Genomic DNA, 20,234 nt, shown 5'->3' with positions numbered 1-20,234 from the left:
GGAGATCGTTGATTTTAACACTGTCCCCAAACTTCTCTGTTTTTTCTATTTACATTACAGAAGATTAAAATTAAATTATTAAACACTTACAGTACATTCCCATCTGTTTGTACATATTATTTCCTAGCATTTCATGGGTGAGCACACTTAGAAGAAGCGAGACTGTACAGTCCACACGTCTGTTAAACTGAAATGGTTTTATTCGTTTATTTGACCATTTTTGTTTTTTGTTTTTCTAAAAACAAAAAAATTAACCTATCATTTGCATCATGTTGCAAAATGTATTCCTGGTTGCTTTGAAGAATCCCAGTAAAACATTGCTTTAGGTATACATGAAGGTACTCTAGCTGTCTATAAAAATGTAAATTAAATATTCTCTGAGACTTTTACACATTATGTCTCTATGTCTTTGCCAGATGTTGATACTCAGCTGTCTCTCAATGTTTTTGTCTTTGCTTTTACGGCCCATTTAGAGAGTTTGCATGGAAAAAACGAAATAACTCCAAGATCAAAAGACAAAGTCACTTGACTCTCTCTTCATTGACATCTAGACTCGCCTTTTAGTATGAATTAAACTGCCACTTAATGATATGCCATTTGATAGATATGTCGAGGTTGCCATGCAAGACAAAACACTTTTGCTCTCCCAATTGTCCTGAATGGCATAAGTCATTTATCTAAAAACTGTGTATGACATTCACTAATGGGCAGGGTGGATACTTCTGACCTTTCACGGTGTGCATGCTTATTAAATGTGATTTGAAATTTTAAGCACTATGTGCTTTTTTTGCTTAACGTTTGGGCAGGGTGGACACTTGCGACCTTTCACAGTGTGCATGCTTATTAAATGTGATTTGAAATTTTAAGCACTATGTGCTTTTTTTGCTTGACGTTTTTGCAAGGCTACAGTGCAGTGGACAAGACCTATTATAATATGGTAAATGCATAGGTTATGTCGAAAACAGTTAATACTGTAAATGTAAAAAAGAGTGATGTTAAAGAGAATATGTTTCAAAAATGCTTATTGAATGACATTTTAATGATGCAATAATTATTATTACTATGAAGATGCCTCCAACTGCACCTGGAAGTTTTCTTCTGCTGTGTCTCTGTGCATTTGTAATTATCAGAAAACACTAAGAATGCAAAAAGCAGAGCTATGGGGGGTTTTTTTAGGTCTTTTTGCTGCCATCTTGTGGTTGATTTGGATGTAACATTTTTGTTATTGGCCTGCTCCTTTCACTTTAGATGACTGTTGTTGCTGTAGGCTGCTCCAGATTCATGAATATGAAACTTTCTTATCAACTGTCTCTCCTCTAAAGCATCAGGAGACGGGTCTGGCCTGTTCTTCATAGATGGCACAATCCAAAATGACTGTTTCCTCCCTGCCTGCTGGTCCAATCTCAGAGTAACCAAACTCCTCAAAGTGTTCAGCAGCGGCTGAGTCCTGATTGGCCTCTTTTGGCTTAATGAAGTCTGTGTAGACATACGGCAAAGCGGTCACCTCTTCAGTGGCAGATATTTCCTGAAAGACACATATGGTAATAGGAAAAGTATTATTAACTTTATTATTGTAGTATTATTGTAATATAAAAATAATTGATAACAATAAATTAACCATTCATAGGCTGTTGATCCTGAACTACTAGAACTACCTTAAACACAACAAGTTGAAGGAATATTCCAGCTTCAATACAAGTTAGTCTTAATCAACAGCATTTGTGGCATAATGTTAATTACCACCAAAAAAATACAAAAAATAATATACATATATATATAATGTGTGTGTGTGTGTGTGTGTGTGTGTGTATATATATATATATATATATATATATATATATATATATATATATATATATATATATATATATACACAGTATATTTTTAAAGAAAAGGAGGGATGGGTCAAAATTAATTTTTGTGGTAATCAACATTATGCAACAAATGCTGTGGATTGAGCTTAACTTGTATTGAACTTGTAACATTCCTTTAATAATATTTTAAAGGTGCACTAGTTATTTGTCGTCATTAAAAAAGAAATGAATTAATAAAGAAATAAATAGTACTTTTGAAAAAGCTAAATAAAATCATTTACACTTACACAAGATAAAGACTCCAGTCATACCGCTAATCTAGTAAATGCTGTTTTTTCATTTGTCATTACCAGTGCTGGGTAGATTTCTTATGAAATGTTATGGAGTGATTACAAATTACACTAACTAGATTGTATTAAGTACCTATTAACAAACATAAGTCACAATAAAATCAAACCGAAACTTGCTATTTTTCAGTTGCCAAGTAAAAAAAAATTATAATTTTTTTATTTTAAAGTGCTTAAAAGGTCTTTAAAAAATGATGTTACTCAAGATAAAAGACAAAGAGAACATACTTCTTCATAAATATTCAAGAGAAGGTGTGGCCTTAACCTAAGACAGGCTCTTTTTCTGCCATGCTGAAGCATGGTCCAAATTGTATATGCATGGTGCAAAACCACAAAGTTGCATGTGACCTGACCGACACCTCTGAAATGTTCGTTTGCGACATGTCTTATTACAGAAGAGTATTATTTTCGATGCAGAGTGCAAATACAAACAGTTTGGCAAAATTGTGCATCAATTTAGAAACAGAATTTTAAACAGAAACCAAATGCCCTGTGTGTATTTGTGGATTGTATTAAGCACTCTCAATGCAGTGGATCAATTTCAGTAGCTACAGGCACACATGGCTAGATGTTACATAAAATATGTAAAATTCAGTCAATTCAGACCGCTCTTTAAAAAATTACAGGCATTAGTAGTAAATTCTGCACTAGTTATTGCTTTTAACTGACTGGTGATGTAATGTAATCAATAATGTAATCATGTACTTCATAAAAATGTAACTATGATCTGATTACACATGTTATAAAATGTTACATGATCCAATTACAACTCGATTTTTTTTTTGTAATCTGATTACATTATCCAGATTAAATGTAATCCATTACTACCCAGCACAGGTCATTACAATTTTACATGGAGAAGGTCGCCTCTGGGAGGCTGACATGTTGAGATCATAAATAATGCTCATTTTATCTCGGTAAACCCCCTATTTTCTGACACGTTCATTTATGGGATAATTTAATAATGACTAACTGCAAATAGTGCATTTCTAATGCCATCTCTAACTGACAACATTTGCTTTTGCGTGATGCTGCACCCAGGCCGCTAGGTGTCAGTATACAGTAAGTCCAAGACAACTTTCATGTTGGCCAGCGCAACATAAACAAAAAATACTTAATGTGTGTACTAAATTCATTATTTAACTATATATTTCATGCTATTGTTCTGTCCATTACCTGATAAACTCCAAGGTCAGTGTCTTCGTCCTCTGTGAAGTATATTGTAGAGTAAGATTTTTAACATATGGTAACATTACCCATAATGCACACTTGACTATTTGCCTTATTGTTAATACCTTCTGTAGTTTTGCCATTTTCCAAGAAATTATACTGTACACATTAACATTTCACACAGTACATTTTAAAATATTGTACATGATAGATTTAGTTTGCAATAACTGTATTGCAGATTTTAGCTGGGGATTTTTCTGTGGAAAATTTGTATGTTATGTCTGCATGTTAGTTTACTTTACCTCTTGTCTTCCTGTCTGGTGTTTTTCTGTGACAGTGACCTAAGAACATTTGGGTGAGAGATGTAGCTGTACTGAGATTCTCGATTTGACTAATAGAATCAATCACATATCAATACTGTCTTGAAGGTTTCACATATAAACGATTATTATTGCTTAAACAGCATTTATGAAAACTCAGCTTGTACTTGGAAGAAAATCTTACCCTGATGGTATCTGAAAATGACGACGAACACGATGCACAGTCCTAAAACACCTATGAGTGTAAATCCACTTGAAATCAGAATCAGATTATTCTGACGCAGAGGTGCAGCAGTAGTACCATTTATTTGGGAAAGAGTTGAGTTTTCTCCTTAAAAGAAAACCATAAAGAACAACATTGCTTAATGCTTCTTTTTTCACAATATTACTGTAAGATGTTAAGAAACCAACTGTAAGTCTGATACCAACTTTTCGGGAAGGAGGTGTCTTTAACTCCTGGTTTCGGTATTGAATATGATTCTCAGAAATCATTTTGATGATTGAACTAGAATTCAAAATGGATAGAATATTTCTCACCAGTGATATATTTGTGTTTTTCTGATTCTCCATATAGATTTGTAACCAAACAGCTGTATTTCCCATAATCTGAGCTGGTTATATTGGTGATGTGTAGAGTGTGGTTCCTGATTGAGTATCTGTGGTCCTCTTGAATGGAGACACCTTCTCTCATCCACTTAAGATTCAGAAATGTGCCAGTAACTTCACACCTGAGAGTCACAGATGATTTGGAGGTCCAGGAGACCATAATGTCTGTTGTATTTAGAGGGTCTTAAAATAACAAGAGTTAATGAGCAAACACAACAAAGTGAGAATACTGTTAATTGTACAAGTGAATTATGATGTCATAATCATGACAGTTCTATTTATGACTTACATAGTATACGTAATGTAAAGTTTAAACTTTTTGTAGGTCTGTTTTCAATAACTATAGTTTCCGTGTAGAGTCCTTCATTCTGTGCGGTCACATTCTCCAAAATGAGGCTGTTGTTGTTTAAATAGAAATGAGCCTTCCCACAGCATTGACTGTAGTTTTTGGTACCACTGTATTTTTTAAACTGAAGACATAGACACGTAGATGATCTGTTTAGTTTGGTCCATTCAACTGACTGAAGGTAATCCATAGTAGTTTGATTGACTTTCTCTCCAGTGAGCTCAACTCGACTGTATAAGCCCGACTCCACTCTCACTCCAAGTATTTCCATTGCTGTTAAATACAAATGTATGATTATTAATATAAAATTAATATTCTTCTGTGAAAACAAACTGTACATGTGTCTTATTAATCTACAAAAACAATGTAGCAATTTACACATGCTACCCAGATGAAATTGGTCTCTAACTAAAGTAAACATCTACAACACATGCAGCTTCTTCAAAATATTAATGTTCTTATCTTTATTATAAACCACAATTGCATAAATATCACAAAGAATATGGAACAGAAAAAAAGAGAAATAATCAGCCATACTTACCAAAAATAGCAAACAGAGACAGACAAACATTAATGTAATATCCAGGCATCATAATTTGAGAGAACCTAGGCTTTTTGACCAGCTAAACTAGTATTTTACTATCATTTGTAACCATGAATTAAAGAATCTTTACATGTTCTTTGAATGAGGAATTACTGATGCACTCGGAGTTGAAACTGATGCCTTCGAATGAAAAAAAAAAAAAAAATTGCAACCGAAAACCACAACAGAAAAAAATTGAGGGTAGAATAAGGAAGAAGGCAAGGCTGCTCTTTTTAAAAAAAACTTTTTTTTTTTTTTTTTTTTTTTTTTAAAATAAAGACGTCTTTTTGTATTTGTACTCAGATTAAAAAATGTAAATAATCTAAAGGGCAACTTTTTTGACTCTGCATATCATTCAAATGTCAAATGTCTGTAAATGTCTTGCAGATATGAGAACATGATTCTAACCCTCAGACTTTACAAAATAATAAATATTATGTTACCATATTGAATCTGTCCTCTGCGTCAATAAATAGGAAAGAGGCCAATTGCCTTGCTACAGTAAATTGAACTCTATGGAAATAACTGTCTACATACGTGTGTTAAAGAATTTCTGTTGTTTTCTATGTTAGTCTCATAAATGTTAACCCACAAGAGCAACAGAATGTACAGCCAGACACTAAAGCAAATGCTTAGAAAAAGGATTTCTAAATTGTATTGAAGAAGTTGAACTAAACATAAAATGATGTCTTCCTGCTGTCAAATCTCTGCCAGATTGATTTTCAATGTTGATTTAATTCAATTCAGTTCAGTACTATTTTGTATAGGATATTTACAACAGTGATGTCTGACGTAGTCATACAGTGTAAGTGTGTGACATTATGGACCCAGGTTTTCGTGTGTTGATAACCCTTGAATGCAGTTATGGGTCAGTTTGACCCGTTTTAACTTTTTAACACTGATTAACAAATGAACTTAAACTCTGGAGTTGATTTGGATCTGACAATGTTGAAATTATTTATTTAATGTATTTATAAAGAGGCTATTAAAAAAGTAACAAAGTTGTTATGGGTCAATTTGACCCGGTTCATATAAAGACTTATGATAATTTTATTTTAAAATTGTAATGCAGTTAAAACATTTTTTATTTTTATTTTTTTAATGACACCAGAACCTTGAACTGTTTGAAAACAATAAAAAACAATATCAGTATTGCAATATTTTTGTTCCACCATGATATGAACAAACTTGTTTGTGTTTTCGTGGGGGGACCCACACACACCCATACACAAATACATTGTGACTATATTATGAGCTCAATATAAAAACAATGGAAGTCAATGGAAACCAAAAGGAACAAATGTGTTTTATTGTGTATCCGTGTGTGTGCGTGTGTGTGCGTGCGCGTGTATATCCACAAACACAAATGCACACAAAAATGCGCACACACACACATAAATACATGCTGTACATACATATTCTAATGTAAATTTGGAGCATTTATTTTATATAATTTGCACATTTTACATTTGTAAATTAGTTATAGTCTAGTTATTAATGATAAATATCATTGTTGGGGGGAAATTTGCAAATTGTGATTGCTGAACTGTGATTTAATGATCCGGGTCAATTTGGCCCGCTAAGTACTGCAGTGTTACTTGATTGTCAACTGCATGGAAGGGTTAAATGGCACAATTGTTTTATAAGAAGTCTATAGCTTTTTAGTTTATATTCTTGTAAGGCCATGTGATAGACATCCAGTTATTCCAAGTTTTGACTCGTATCCTTAATTCTTACCGTCTTGGTTAAGCATTCACACTCGGGAGTCCATGAAATCTTTATCCTTGTTTATTACTTAACAGATTCACATTTCTTCCATCTTCACAGCATCCACTTAGTTTTTCAACAACTTATTCATTGACTTACTTTGACAACTTTCTACTTTACTTTGTTGAGGATTACGGTCAAAAGCTTGTATTATTCCACACTTCGTCTCTTCACTATGTAAAACAGCACCTACACTCTGCACATCCTTCTGGCTGACCTTAATGAACATGCACAGAATAACCAAAAAACATTATCCAATAAGCAAACGAAATATATACAGTTGTATAGAATAAAGAAATAAACAACATTAAATGTCTAAAGAACACAAAAAATTATAATAATAAATTGAAATAATACTAATCAGAAATATGGCTCCTAAAATTCTGGTAGTCAACATTACAACTGTAGATTTTAAGCTTGTAACCTTTGGGTTACCATCATCAACCCAAAAGCTGCCCACCTGTGACTGAGCTCCTTTACTATTGTTGAAGTTGGATGATTCTGATCAACCTTTATACATTATATTTGACAACACATTTCAAGTCTACAGTTTGAGGAAATAACTTTTTATAAAAATCCAATTTTAGTGATTAAAACATCACAATGTGGATCATGCTAGTCTTCATCAGTTTTGCAATGTAAGATGTCTTAATATGACAGAGCACAACTGGTGGCGCAACAGCTTAGAACAAAACAGGATGTTAGAAAATAGGCCGTGCCCAACAAGCAATGAGGAAGAAAAAGCAACCTCAGTCCAAAGTGGGTCTTTCTAATTCAGCCATGGGGGTAGAATACGCGGGGATGCTGGGGAAATGTCCCACACACTTTCAATAAAACCAAAGTTCGTCCCCCACACTTTTTCACAGGGTAAATGTGTTTACGCTGTGTCTTTCATACAGCAAATGTCTAAATGTGTAAATGCAAAAGTTAAAATTCACTGGTCAATCATGTAATTAATTCAATAAAAGATTTTAATCGATTGAGAGCCTTAAAAATATACCTTATATATTTATGTTCGTCTTGCGGTAATCGTTCTGTTCCCCTCACTTCTGAAATGATTGCTACGCCCCTGAAATCAGCAGTTGCTATTCGTGAAGCAGATGGTGCTTCAGATTTCTGGCCCTCTGCTACAGATTTAAAGTGCTAATCTCACGAGAGAGAAAAACAAAAGGATAAATGATACAACCAAAAAATGACAACAAACTTAAGCATACCCAATCCTTTATTTTACAAAGAGTGAACAAGTGCCACATCATTATTTACAGAATGTGAGTAGTGTTGTTCAAGTTAAATGCTTTAAAGTGTCTGAAACTAACCTGTGAGTTTTTGAATTCGGAGTAGAGTATGAACAGGATGTGAAGTGTGTGAATTTGGTTCTTGTACACAGGAATGTCCAGGATTCCTAAGAGAGGTTACACTAGCAGTCATTTCAAAAAAACAAGAAAGGCATCAAATATGTAAATGTCACAAATATGCAATGGACCAACTTACCACAAATAATGTCAACATAATCACAGTCAATGTCTGCTGTGGGTAGATTCACCTGGTAAATGGACAGGAAAGTGAAGATAAACATGACATTGATGATTTAGATAACAAAAAAAACAATAACATGTTTTTAGTCATTGTTTAAGAGCTAACCTTCCTCAAAAGTTCCTCAATTTCAGGCAGCCACTCTTGCATCAAATTGTCAATGTCTGGCATGGGTCTGAGAAAACAAATTAGAATCTTGTTACAAAATGACCGATACTACTTCAAGTTGACTCATTGTACATTGTTCAGTTAAGTTTTTACCTTGTGTAGTGTACAGTAGTTGGAGTTCCCTATCTGTCACTCACTCGACGTTGGTGTTGATGTAGTGACACTAGGGGTCACTCTTGGGAGCCCCAGACACCTCTGGTCTTTGATAAAAGGCCAATGAAAATTGGCGAGTGGTATTTGCATGCCACTCCCCCGGACGTACGGGTATAAAAGGAGCTGGTATGCAACCACTTATTCAAGATTTTCTCTTCGGAGCCGAACGGTCATGCTCATTGAGCTAAATATCACTGTTCATTCACCTCTGCTGGATCTGACGGCGCATTTCAGCGGCTTCTCCCCCCTCTGCACTGGTGCACTGCAGAGAATGCCCCTGGGCACTTCGGCAGAAAAACTAAGAGTATATTTTCTGAAAGAGCATTTTTCCCCTCTAAAAGAGTATATATTTCTCTAAAAGAGCGCACACACGGAACGTCTTTTTAAAGACGCATCTTTTTAAAGATGCTTTTCCGATTGTGTGTTATTCCTGGTTGCGCTCGTTATCTCTCGCCTTCTAATGGTCACGATCACTGTCTTTCATGTCTGGGCACTGCTCACGTGGAGACAGCATCGTGGATGGTCGTGTTCTCATTGCGAGAACATGTCCATGGCAACGTTGCGGTCGCGGCTCACCTTCGTAAGAAAGCGAGCTACCCCAGAGGCTCCCACCTCGGTCCTTTTACCCATGGGTATGAGGCCAGCGTGGCTAGCACTGTGGGCGATTTGGGGAGCCCAATGGGACCGCCTCTGCCGGGTATCCCCCCGCAGACCTCCCATTCCTTAGCACGCTTGTCTGCCCCGATCGGGCTTCCAGGTGAGTCCGCCGGCTCATCTCACGGCGAGTTCGACCTCTTATTCGGAGCCCGCGAAAGTGAAGAGCTCTCGAGCGCAGCATCGGAGAGCGGGCTCATCCAGTCGTAAGCCTCAGCTGGGCTCCTCCCTTCGGGGTCGATTGCCCAGTCACAGGCTGACGCGGAGATGACGACATGCTTTCCCGGGCAGCCGCGAGCGTCGGTTAGAGTGGATCTCACTGCTCTTCCCTGAAACCTGGTGGCTCGGTGATTGGTTCCTGGGCTTGCGGTGCCGCTCAAAGCCACGCCCCTCCACCGTTCCTTTCTTCCCGGAAGTGCATGAAGAGCTGACAAGGTCGCGGGAGGCACTTTTTACTGCCCGGTCCCGATCTTTTCAGCTTCCCCGCCCTCACTACCCTCGATGGTGGGGCAGCCAAGGGCTATTCGGCAATCCCCTGGTGGATAAAGGCACTCGCGGTGCACCTATGCCCGCAGAGCGCCGCCACCTGGCGCGGGTTCCCAAAGCCCCCGTCCAAGGCCTGTAGGTTTACGTCGTCTCTGACGGCCAAGGCCTACGGTGCTGCTGGACAAGCCACCTCCGCCCTGCACACCATGGCTCTCCTGCAAGTCTGCCAAGGCGCTAAAGGAACTGCACAAGAGTAGTTCCGCCCCGGGATTGATGCAGGAACTGCGCTCGGCGACCGACCTCGCTCTCCGAGCGACGGAGGTCACGGCGCAGTCTCTCGGGTGGACGATGGCCACACTAGTGGTCCAGAGAGCCCCCTTTGAGCCTTTGCAGTCAGCCGAGCTTAAGGCACTCTCCTTGAAGACTGCCCTCCTGACTGCGCTCACTTCCATCAAGAGGCTAGGTGAACTGCAAGCGTTCCCTGTCAGCGAAACGTGCCTGGAGTTCGGTCCAGGTTACTCTCACGTGATCCTGAGACACTGACCGGGCTATGTGCCCAAGGTTCCCACCACCCCTTTAGGGACTAGGTGGTGAACCTGCAAGCGCTGCCCCAGGAGGAGGCAGACCCAGTCCTGTCGTCACTGTGTCCGGTGCACGCTTTACGCATCTATTTGGATCGCACGCAGAGCTTTAGAATCTCTGAGCAGCTCTTTGTCTGCTTTGGTGCACAGCGGAAAGGAAGTGCTGTCTCCAAGCAGAGGATCGCCCACTGGCTCATTGACGCCATAACTATGGCATATGTTGCCTAGGACATGCCGTCCCCGGTAGGGATACCAACCCATTCTACCAGGGGTGTAACGGCTCCATGGGTCCTGGCCAGGGGTGCCTCTCTAACAGACATTTGCAGAGCAGCGGGCTGGGCAACACCCAACACCTGTGCAAGGTTCTACAACCTCCTGGGACAAAATCGGTTCCACCCGGTAGTGGCACACAACACAAGCGGATAAGCCCGGGATAGCTGGCCGGGTGTATCGCTTGCACATAGCGCCTTCCACCTCCCTTGGAGCTGAAGATGTGTGCCATTAATTCCCAGTAGTGTTCACAGACTTTGTTCCCTGGTTGACTTCCTCCGAGCCCTGTGGCAGTCGAGTTTTCGGAGAGACTCGCTGCTGGCCCAGTACACGTGCTAACTAAGAGTCCCATTCTGGGGTAGGTGCTCCGCATGTGGCAGTTCCCTGTAAGGCTAACCCCATGCGATCTATATCTTCCGCTAGTTCATTTCCCTGCTGGCAAACTGCGTCTTCCTTGGGCAGAGCCCCTCTGCCCCAGTCTCCATATTTGTAGTAACTCCTTCCCCATTGGGCAGGATCTACCTTGAAGGCTCTCCACATGGTTGGAAAGACCATGTGACGTATTCTTCCACTTAAACATCCCCCCTTCTCTTTGGGCGAGGTGTGGTCTCCGGTGTCTTCCCCTTTGGAGGGACACCCCCTGACTAGACCTGGCGGCCCAGTCGGATAATCCCCCTTCTTTTTTAGGGAGTGGAAAAAGCCTGGGTTAAGCCTGTCTCTATCTTTGGGTAGTCGACTTGTCCCCAAAAAGGGCCATTTGACTCGTCCCCAAAAAGGGCCGTTCGACTCGTCCCCAAAAAGGGCCGTTCGACTCATAACTGTGTTGGGGGAGGTTACGTGTCGACCTGGTGTGCTGGCTATGAGGCACACAGCAAGTCTGCCCACCACACACCGCTAGTTCACGTAACATAGTTCAGCCTTGTGGCGTTTTGTATAGGGACCCCTAGTGTCACTACATCGACACCAACGTCGAGTGAGTGACAGATAAGGAACTTCATGGTTACTGGTGTAACCTCCGTTCCCTGATGGAGGGAACGAGACATTGTGTCCCTCCTGCCACAACGCTGAACTACCCGCTGAAATGGCCGGACCTTATATCGGCTCCTCAGCATAAAACCTGAATGAGTGGTTGCATACCAACTCCTTTTATACCCGTATGTCCGGGGGAGTGGCATGCAAATACCACTCACCATTTTTCATTGGCCTTTTATCAAAGACCAGAGGTGTCTCGGGCTCCCAAGAGTGACCCCTAGTGTCACTACATTGACACCAATGTCTTGTTCCCTCCATCAGGGAACGGAGGTTACACCAGTAACCATGACGGTTTGGACTTATGCAGTTCACTAATGCTCTCAATCCAGTTGTCTATGGCTTTGGGGTTCTTTTCTGGGTTTCCGATGCTCTTAACATTAACTTCCTATGCAAGAGATGTGCATCGCATTCTCAATTCTCTTGCAAAACAATTGATGAATCTTAAAGACTCCATGCTCTTTAAAATGAGAATGCCCCGCTTTTTCACGTTTTCTGGTCTGATTTTGGTAGATAATATATTGAATGGATTTAATCAATTAAAATGTGTTAAATGGAGTTGAGAGTACTTGTATCCATAGCTCAAAACATTATCAATTAGCCAACATCTTTAATAATCGAACACATGTGGGATGTGTAGAACTTAGTGAACAATGGGCGTTCCAATTCTGAGAAAATCTGCAGAGCTTTCTGCAGAGTTGTGTGGGCCTGCTTATGGGTCAATTTATTTTTGCAAATTTCCTTTCTTGTGTTTCAGTGTACATTTTGAATGCAGATCAAATGTTGCAAAGGTGTGAAGTTGAGGTCTGACTTCTGCTCACCCTGTGATGTACTGAAATAGCTCTTTGATCTCTGCAGTCACAGAAAGGTGTACATAATCGGCCAGATCATATACACTGTGAGAAATCAATGATGCACACATCCACATTATTATATAAAATAATAAAATAGCTTTTTTGTTCTATTCATAAGTTTTGTTTTACAAAGAGTTGATGTTGTAACTATAATGCTCTACGTAATTTATCAATGGACCGCAACTAACTCTTATATAAAATGCATTACTGAAACTTTCATATAAAGAAAAATCACAAAGTTACACATCAAACTTACTTATCTCACAAATAAGCTTCTTCCTTAAGGCTAGGCCAACTATAATCAAAGCATTAGCTTCAGCAGATACATTAGTGTCATCATTCAATCAATCTCTTTTTAGCTGATGCTGATTAGATTTCAGATGATCTGTCCTACACTTCTGGAGCAGATCTGGGCTCCACGTCCTCTTCATCAGACCCTGTGTCATCAGAATCGTCATCATCATCATCTTCTTCTTCCTCCTCCTCCTCTTCATCATTTTCATGAGTACCACGAGGACCAGAAGGTGGCTCTTTCTTTCTCAGCTGTCAGATGTGAACAGGTCATTCAAACTTCAATCCTTCTATTCATTAAACATGAGCTGATGAACTTCTAAAATCTTACTTTAGTGTCTTCTTCTATTTTATCACCAGTATAACTGGCCATGGTGCTCACAATGTGTTTCAAATACTCGTAAACACAGTCACAGAATGTCTTCTATTCTGCAGAAGTGTAGCTGGCATAAAATACTTGAGTGAGGTTGGTATATCGTGCAATTTGCTACATCCCATCTAAAACCATTTTAAATTGCATTTTGCTCTTCTTATAGAATTATGCATGCAGCTTTAGCACACCACACATTATTTGGCCTCTACCAATGTAAATATTTAATGTTAAATCAAAGTTAATGTTTGTTTAATTTGGTTGAATTTTTGTAAATACATTTAAACTATATACATCCCAGGTGAAATAATGAGCAAACAGGATCATTTGCTGTTGAAACAGTTTATTAATAACATCAAGGATGCATATAGAAGAGCATACACTTCTTGCAAATTCCTGCTGTTTTAAAGTAAATTTATCTGAGTTATAGGTGGCTCTGGATCATAGAGTGAGCGGCCACAATCCATGTGTCAGCAAACAAAGGGAGAAGTGGAAAAAAAAAATAACTAAAAATGGTAATCAGTCTACACTTTCCCTTAGATATTGATACGTATCTTGATGTTGATTGAAAAAATAAAAACATGGATATGGACATAATATGGGTCAACTAGGCCTAACATATACCAGATGCCCTAATTTACATTCTCTGGCAAATAACATCTTAACATATAAGCACAAAGTCAGTAGATCATTTCAATAAGTCATATACTGTACATTATGGAAAGATTAGAAGTGTATGCCAAGAATCATGCAATTATATCATCACTATTTGCAGTGAGCACAGACTGCACCTGCATCCAACCCATTCACTCAACATCAAGCGCAACACATTTTAACACAATGGCATCTATCAGTGCTCAATAGTCTCATTAATCCTGTTGACTATGTAGTAGATCAGTTTGCATACTCTCCCATTGTCTTCATCCCCCTCACTGCACCAATCACAGGGAAGACTCTTTTAGCGGCTTCAATCAACCTGCAAAGGTGTGGAAAAGGAATAGTATAGACATACAGAATAGCAGTAGCACAGCAGCATATGTAAACATAAATTATGTAGCTAGGTGGTCGTAACCTGATTACTGTGATTGCTTGTATTACCTGTCCTTTCCATGCCTGTTGTTTATCTGTGACAGTGACATGAGAACACTTGGGTGAGATGTTCAGATTATGACACTCTAATAATGATTTGATAGTCAGAATTAATCAAAACTTAAAAAAGGCAGTCAAACACAAAGATCATAATTTGCCAAAGTAGTATTTTTGAATACTACTATTGTACTTGACTGAAAAAAAGAACGTCGAAATCTTATTGCAACGGTATTTGTATATTCCATAGAATACTATGTTGCACAGTCCTAAAATGCCTATAAATGTAAGTCCACGGAGAAGTAGAGCATTATTCGTCCAAACTACAATACCATTTTCTTGGTGCAGAGTTGAGTTTTCACCTTAAAGGTAAACAAAGTGGAAGTATAACACTATAAGGATTTTTCCTGTTTCATTATCCTGTTCCTGTACGATTCCTGTAAGCAATGTCTCACAAAATGTCTTTAGATTAAACACAGATGTTTAATTATAGTTTAATATACTGTCTCCCCAAAATCAGCTCTGATATCAATTTTGAAGATAAAGCTAATATTTGCAATTAATACTCATCTAAGTGATGTATACTTACGGGTAATATGTGTGCTTTTCTGATTCTCCATATAGATTTGTAACCAAACAGCTCTATGTCCCATAATCTGAGCTGGTTATATTGGTGATGTGTAGAGTCTGGTTCCTGATTGAGTATCTGTAGTAACTATAGTTTCCGTGTAGACTCCTTCGTTCTGTGCGGTCACATTCTCCAAAATAAGGCTGTTGTTGTTTAAATAGAAATGAGTCTTCCCGAGGAGTCACGTGACGCCATGCGAGGAGCGGACGTGTGAGTGACGAGCTCTGCGCACTTTGCGAAGAATTTTGGTTGGGGGTTCAGAACTTTATGTGTGAGGTGTTGAACACTGATCTTTCATTTGGCCCCAGACTCTGTATCTTGGGTGATGGGATGACACTGGATATTGGGGACAGTTATTTAAAAAGTTGGGTCCTAGCCAGAGTCATGATTGGTAATGTGAATAATTGATTCCATTTTTTATGTTGTGTTTGTATATTTTATCTTTGGAATCAATAAAATTGATTGAACAAAAAAAAGAGAAAAAAAAAAAGAAATGAGTCTTCCCACAGCATCGACTGTAGATTTTGGTACCATTGTATTTTTGAAACCGAAGACATAGACACATAGATGATCTGTTTAGTTCAGTCCATTCCACTGACTGCAGGTAATCAGTAGTATTTTGATTGAGTTTCTCACCAGTGAGCTCAACTCGACTGTATAAGCCCGTCTCCACTCTCACTCCAAGTATTTCTCTGGCTGTTAAATAAAAATGTATGATTATTACTATAAATAAATAAAATAGAAATTCTTGAGTGAAGGAAATGATCAACTGTAAACAGATAATAATCACCAAAAAGAGAATGTTGTCATATATAGAACATTTCAGTACGGTCCTCACATGCAGTGTTCAAAGAGTGCTGATATTTAGTATCAGTACTGGAACATTTCAGTGTTTCAACTGGAAAGTTGATCCTGCTTTGGCTTAGTTTGGAACAATTTTCATGAGTAGATGAAAAACAGACAAATTAACTGTCCATATTGTGTTTAAGAGTTACTCAGTTTTAACTTCTTGTTTATAGAACTGTTGTATAAAGAAATATCACATACTTGATACCTGATGGCGCCGCAGATGTCAGCCTCTGTGTTTAGCTCATGTAGAGCTCAGCATGGCTTTCGAACAGCTCTGCCGAATATTCATCTAGCGAATCTCCGCTCTCTTCATAACAAAACGGGCGAACTACATCTCCTCACCCATACAAACAAGGACTTTTCAAACTCTGCTGCCTTGTGCTTCACAGAAACCTGGCTGAGTGAAGCCATTCTGGACAGCATGTTACATCTGCCAGGCTTTCAGCTGTTCAGAGCGGATCGCATCATGGAGTTAACGGGGAAAACGAGAGATCAGATCACAGACATGGAACAGCAATACCCAGACTCACTTATTATTATTCTCGGTGATTTTAACAGAGCCAAGCTCACCCGTGAACTGCCAAAATACAGACAGCTCATTACATGCCCCACCAGAGACAGAAATACATTGGATCATTGCTGCACAACAATAAAGGATGCATATCATTCTGTCCCTAGAGCAGCTTTGGGACTCTCTGATCACAGTCTTGTTCTTCTTCTTCCAACCTACAGTCAGAAACTAAAATCAGCTAAACCTGTAGTAAAGACTGTAAAGAGATGGACCAATAAAGCAGAGTTTGAACTTCAAGCCTGCTTTGACTGCACTGATTGGAGTGTATTTGAGGCTGCAGACACTAATCTGGACGAACTCACAGATACTGTGACATCACATATCAGTTTCCTTGAGGACATGTGTATTCCTACTAGGACTTATTTAACATACAATAATGACAAACCATGGTATACAGCAAAACTCAGGCAGCTTCTTCAGGCCAAAGATGATGCTTACAAAAGTGGGGATAAAATCAGGCCAGGAACACACTAAATAAGGAAATCAGAGTGGCTAAAAGAAGCTACTCTGATATGCTAAAAAACAAGTTTTCAGCTAACGGCCTTGCATCAGTTTGGAGAGGCCTGAAAGACTTTACTAACTTCAAGACACCATCCCCCAACACTATAGGGATCCAACAACTGGCTGACGACTTGAATGTGTTTTACTGTAGATTTGTAAGGCCCAGTCTCACACCCCACGCCCGCTCTGACCTTCACTTCACACAAATATCAACACCTCTTCCAACACCCCCCCCACCCCACCCCCCCCCGTCCTTGCTACTCAATCTGCACTTAAGATCTGTGAAGAGGAGGTGTGACATGTCTTCTGGAAACAGAAGACAAGGAAAGCACAGGGCCCAGACGGTGTTTCACCCAGTTGTCTAAAATCCTGTGCTGACCAGCTGGCCCCCATCTTCACACAGATCTTCAACACATCACTGGAGCAGTGTGAAGTTCCCTGCTGCTTCTAACGCTCCACCATCATTTATGTCCCAAAGAAACCCAAAATCACAGGACTTAATGACTACAGACCCATCACTCTGACGTCTGTGGTCATGAAGCCATTTGAGAGACTGGTGTTGGCCCACCTGAAGGACATCACTGGACCCTTTCTAGAACAAGAAAGGGTCAAGCAAACAGGTCTGTGGATGATGCAGTCAACAAGGGATTGCATCATATCCTGCAACATCTGGACAGACCAGGGACACATGCAAGGATCCTTTTTGTGGACTTTAGTTCGGCTTTCAACACCATCATCCCAGCTATCCTCCGGACTAAATTACACCAACTCTCTGTTCTCATGTTTATCTGTCAGTGAATCACCGGCTTTCTGCCACAGGTGCTGCTGATACAGTTCTACTCAGTAGTCATTGAGTCCGTCCTCTGCACTTTAATAACTGTCTGGTTTGGTTCAGCTATGAAATTGGACATCAAAAGACTACAAAGGACAGTTCGGACTGCTGAGCGGATTATTAGTTGCCCCCTGCCCTCCCTTCAAGAATTGTACACTTGCAGAGTGAGGAAAAGGGCTGGAAAAAATCACTCTGGACCCCACTCACCCAGCCCATTACCTTTTTGAACTGTTGCCTTCTGGCAGGCGCTACAGAGCACTGAGCACCAGAACCATCAGGCACAGGAAAGTTTTTTTCCCTCAGGCATTTTCCCATCCATCTCATGAATAGTTAAAACTGCCCCATTGAGCAATAATTATGCGCAATACACAGCTTAGTCTATTTATATTTATCCAACATACCCTGTCTCTTCTGCCATACATTCCCTTGCATTTGTATATAACAGATTTGTATTTGTATTTGTACTTGTATTTGTACATTATATATATATATATATATATATATATATATATATATATATATATATATATTGTCTTATTGTGTATTTCTATATATATTTATATTTTCAATTCACTTTTTATTTTTATTCTATTTTTATTATCTCTGTCTTGTTGTTGTATTGTTTGTGCACTGTAAGCTTCTGTCACTGAGACAAATTCCTTGTATGTGTAAGCATACTTGGCAATAAATCTCATTCTGATTCTGATACGCAGTTGTGCAGTTGAACATCAGTACAGCTGCGAATACCTGCAGTCTTGTGCCTATATACGGCCAAATAACAACTGTACAATACAACAGCACTCTTGCTTGTGTAATATTGCTTAAATATCTATTGTTATTCTTCACACTCTCACTTTTCTAAATTTGGCTAATTTGTATGATATCGTACGACTGCACTCGTATGAGTTTGTACGTCTTTCACTACAGCCAATGACGTCGCTGGACATCGTTTCCATCTAATATGCGACAATTACTTGCTTCTGTCACACACAACAGCTTCCTATCATGTTTACACACTCTACTGATCAGTTACATTTAGATAAGGGGTTTGGGTAAGGGCATAATATTAAGCATGTCCTTAACGCCTCGTGCACGAAACTTGCGCTTACTTCCGCATTAGACATTCGGGCATTTGCATGTGATGAAATCGTACAAATTTATATGAAGAAATCATACGAAACAGCCAACTTGTAAAATATATATGAATTTTCATGAGACTGGGTTGTGTTATTTGTTGCCCAGACCAGTGAAACAGTAAACATACATTTCTGTTCTTAAAAAAAACACACACACACACACACACAATTTATATAATCTAAATTTTACATACAAGTAAATTTTACATTAACAATACAGTTAAAAAAAAGAAGAAAAAAAAAGAAAAGAAAAAACAGAACAGAAACGAAGCACTGGGAAAGTGAAACCACTGACCAGACTTACCAAAAACAGCAACCAGAAACAGCCAAACATAAATGTAACATCCAGGTATCGAAAGTTAACAGTTAGACTTCTTGTGCAGCTAAACTAGAATTATTATCATGTATAATCAGTCAAAACTTTGTACCAAATGTTGCCTTGGTATCAACAGTGGTCACTGAGAACCCCAAAATCAAGCAAAATGAAAGCGGAAGTAAATGTTGCAGGTACTGTTAGATATATGCCCAGCAAAGTTTCTCTGGTCAAGACATTTCCATAGAGTATGGTTGTATTGTTGTTGTCATGACCTGATGCTAAGTAAGAGAGAGACATTTGTTAATTTAATAGCAAACATACCTAAAATCACAAATGTGTGAAAATCAGATGATTGCTTATCACAACTAACAGTTTTTGGTTCCCAGAACGTTCTGGGAATGTTAGTTTTTGGTTATTAAAATGTTCTGTATAAGTTCTTTTTAGGTTGTCACACAAAAACCTCCCTTTAACATTCTGGGAATATTAGTTTATGTTAATAAAAAACCTAAATCTACAGAGACCAGTCTTAAAACGGGAACCACATGCTAACCTAAGAGGGTAGATCTGTGTTTGCTGGGATGCTGCTAGCCTTCTATGATCTGCATGGTTATGGGGCTTTAGTGAGTCTTTACAAGAGTAAATGTCATGAATCAGTTATACAGAATCTGAGGCATGGATTGCCATCCACTGTAAAAATTCAAAGATTCTCAAGGCATTGTTTGGGGTTCTCTGAGAAGCTTCCTTTTTAAAGTTCCTGCACGACTGTCAGCAGTTCCTTCAGTAACCCCATCATAAGAGTTAGGTCTTGAAATACATGTTGAAGTTCCTTGAGAACATAGGATATTTTAGGCTCCTTTAAAATGGTCCTAGATGGTGGCCTCTAAAAAACCCCAAACTGTGCCTTGAGTATTTTAGAAAAACTCTATCACTGGAAATAAGAAAACTTGACTGGAAGTGTAGATCAAAAGTGAAA

The 20,234-nt window shown here is 39.0% G+C and overlaps 2 protein-coding genes and 1 long non-coding RNA gene across 4 annotated transcripts; all 3 read right to left on the bottom strand.

Annotated features, from left to right (window-relative positions):
* Positions 1–178: 178 nt before the first annotated feature.
* LOC127432521 (uncharacterized) lies at positions 179–5,345 on the bottom strand. Of its 2 annotated transcripts, XR_007895757.1 has the most exons (8): positions 5,145–5,345; positions 4,547–4,876; positions 4,189–4,440; positions 3,836–3,982; positions 3,634–3,672; positions 3,338–3,369; positions 823–1,525; positions 179–727 (listed from the first exon to the last, which is right to left on the bottom strand). XR_007895757.1 is itself a non-coding variant. In XM_051683720.1 (7 exons), the coding sequence occupies exons 1-7, from the start codon at positions 5,194–5,196 to the stop codon at positions 1,325–1,327; spliced, it is 1,053 nt and encodes a 350-aa protein (XP_051539680.1). In that variant the 5' UTR covers positions 5,197–5,345; the 3' UTR covers positions 179–1,324. The 2 variants fall into 2 exon arrangements, 1 of the variants encoding a protein (XP_051539680.1); XM_051683720.1 differs by having other exon boundaries at positions 179–1,525.
* Positions 5,346–6,653: 1,308 nt separating this feature from the next.
* LOC127432843 (intraflagellar transport protein 46 homolog) lies at positions 6,654–8,787 on the bottom strand. Its single transcript, XM_051684295.1, has 5 exons — positions 8,748–8,787; positions 8,595–8,661; positions 8,445–8,496; positions 8,270–8,355; positions 6,654–8,096 (listed from the first exon to the last, which is right to left on the bottom strand). The coding sequence occupies exons 2-5, from the start codon at positions 8,655–8,657 to the stop codon at positions 7,899–7,901; spliced, it is 399 nt and encodes a 132-aa protein (XP_051540255.1). The 5' UTR covers positions 8,658–8,661; positions 8,748–8,787; the 3' UTR covers positions 6,654–7,898.
* Positions 8,788–13,910: 5,123 nt separating this feature from the next.
* On the bottom strand, positions 13,911–20,119 carry LOC127433004 (uncharacterized). Its single transcript, XR_007895822.1, has 2 exons — positions 19,250–20,119; positions 13,911–15,752 (listed from the first exon to the last, which is right to left on the bottom strand). It is a non-coding gene; the product is annotated as an uncharacterized LOC127433004 (long non-coding RNA).
* Between the last annotated feature and the right edge of the window lie 115 nt (positions 20,120–20,234).

Source organism: Myxocyprinus asiaticus, chromosome 42 (genome assembly GCF_019703515.2).
Source record: "Myxocyprinus asiaticus isolate MX2 ecotype Aquarium Trade chromosome 42, UBuf_Myxa_2, whole genome shotgun sequence".
In the NCBI taxonomy this organism is placed as follows: Eukaryota; Metazoa; Chordata; class Actinopteri; order Cypriniformes; family Catostomidae; genus Myxocyprinus; species Myxocyprinus asiaticus.
The sequence above is the reverse complement of the archived record's forward strand: the minus strand, read 5'-3'. Positions and strand labels throughout refer to the sequence as shown.